The sequence below is a fragment of the Rhagoletis pomonella genome, unplaced genomic scaffold (genome assembly GCF_013731165.1).
Source record: "Rhagoletis pomonella isolate Grant_MI unplaced genomic scaffold, Rhpom_1.0 Rhpom_scaffold_00002, whole genome shotgun sequence".
NCBI lineage: Eukaryota > Metazoa > Arthropoda > Insecta > Diptera > Tephritidae > Rhagoletis > Rhagoletis pomonella.
In genome coordinates, this window is record NW_023458556.1 from 53,955,626 (window position 1) to 53,957,245 (window position 1,620).

At 33.7% G+C, this 1,620-nt stretch overlaps 1 protein-coding gene across 1 annotated transcript in view; it reads right to left on the reverse strand.

The window, feature by feature from the left end:
• Nucleotides 1-19: 19 nt before the first annotated feature.
• LOC118753765 overlaps nucleotides 20-1,620 on the reverse strand; it is a 26,698-nt gene continuing 25,097 nt past the window's right edge. The window contains exons 11-14 of the mRNA XM_036488648.1: nucleotides 734-899; nucleotides 514-668; nucleotides 243-435; nucleotides 20-165 (exon numbers count right to left, since the gene is read on the reverse strand). Of these exons, the coding sequence (XP_036344541.1) occupies nucleotides 20-165; nucleotides 243-435; nucleotides 514-668; nucleotides 734-899 (660 nt within the window). The remainder of the gene's footprint in view (nucleotides 166-242; nucleotides 436-513; nucleotides 669-733; nucleotides 900-1,620) is intronic.

Below are 1,620 nucleotides of genomic sequence, written 5' to 3' on the forward strand. Positions count from 1 at the left end.
TGCAGCTGAGTTAACTTCCTCACCTATGCGTGATTTGCTGTTCTTCAAGAAATTGCATACCATTGGCAATTTGCAGAGCAAAGTTGTGCAATTCTTTGTGATCTAAAATATACTCGAATGTACTCGTATCATTGTAGTCCTCGTCATTGACAATTGTGTAAGTGGCTATAAAAAAAAATAACGTAAGCAAGTATTAACCAATTATGTATTTTCATAACAGCATTTGCTTTAGCCCGACTAACTTTCAGCGACGGATGCTTTTGGCTGACGTGAAGTCTCACTTCCGCTATCCACAGATTGTGTGGATAACTTTAGTTCTATGTATTTAACTTTGGTTTTGGACTGTGACTGTTCACGACTCGCATAGTTGCTGCTGATATTGCCGTTCGCCTTAAATTTTGTCGCTGCTTGACGTACAGTGCGCAGGTAAGTTAACTGCAATGATAAACAAACAGTAAATACCAAAGCACCAAAGCGCACTGAAATTCTTAATAAATATTTAGTCAGAATTACCAAATCACCACGTCCCACAAACTCCATGATCATCAGATATGGCGCTCTTATGGTACAACATCCAAAGAAGCATACAATATTGTTGTGTATGCCTACGCCCTTCAACATTTCGATTTCACTCAAGAATTCTGCCACTTCATCTGCGGTTGGATTCTCTGTAAAAATTGTCCATGAAAGTTAAGACAGTTATTATAAAAAATTTTATATAGTAGGACATTACTTTTCAGTTGCTTCACCGCTACAACATGACTGCCTCGCATTCGTCGTATGTTCACGGCAACGGCTTTGTAAACGCGCCCAAATGCTCCTTCCCCAATTTCGGGACCAATATGTATAGCACTATGCGGTATTTCGAATACATCAGCGAGACCTTTGGCCTGAGCTTCCTGCAGAAATATAACATACTATTTTTTAATTCCGCGGTACACACAATTTTTACGCTCAAAAAATCATTATACTCGCGAAACTAGGGACCAAAAAAGTAAAACTCTGTTTTTGATTTTCTCTTTGGTGACTCGATTTTTTTAAGGGGCTTTAACTCAAAAAATTATTTTAAAAACTCAGAATAACAATATGGGTATCAAATACATACATAACATTTGATTTTTTTTTATTGACCTTGAGGCCGTTATTAATGAAAATTTTTGTAAAAAACATTGCGAATACATCATTAATGAAAATTTTTGTGAAAAACAATTTTCATTAATAACTGCCTCAAGCTTAAAAAATTTTTAAATTTAAATGGTTATTAGCCCAGAAAATAACAAGATTAAATTTGCTGGTGCATAAGATCGAATAGGTATTGAAAATGTCCTTTTAATATTTTGTCCGTGACTATCCTTTATTTTTTTTAACTCTAAGGATCTTCATCTTTTATTTGGTACCCATATTATTCTACATTGCACGGAATTTTCAAAATATTTTTTTGAATTAATCATTGCTTTGAAATTTCAAAATCTTTTAAAAAATCCTAATGTCAGAGGGGAAAATTAAAAGAGTATTTTTACTATATAGTATATTGATTGTTTCGTGCGTTTTGAATTTTTTTGACTTTTGTCGGTGTAATAAGGTTAAATTTAGAATAATACAACAGGACCACAAAAAAAA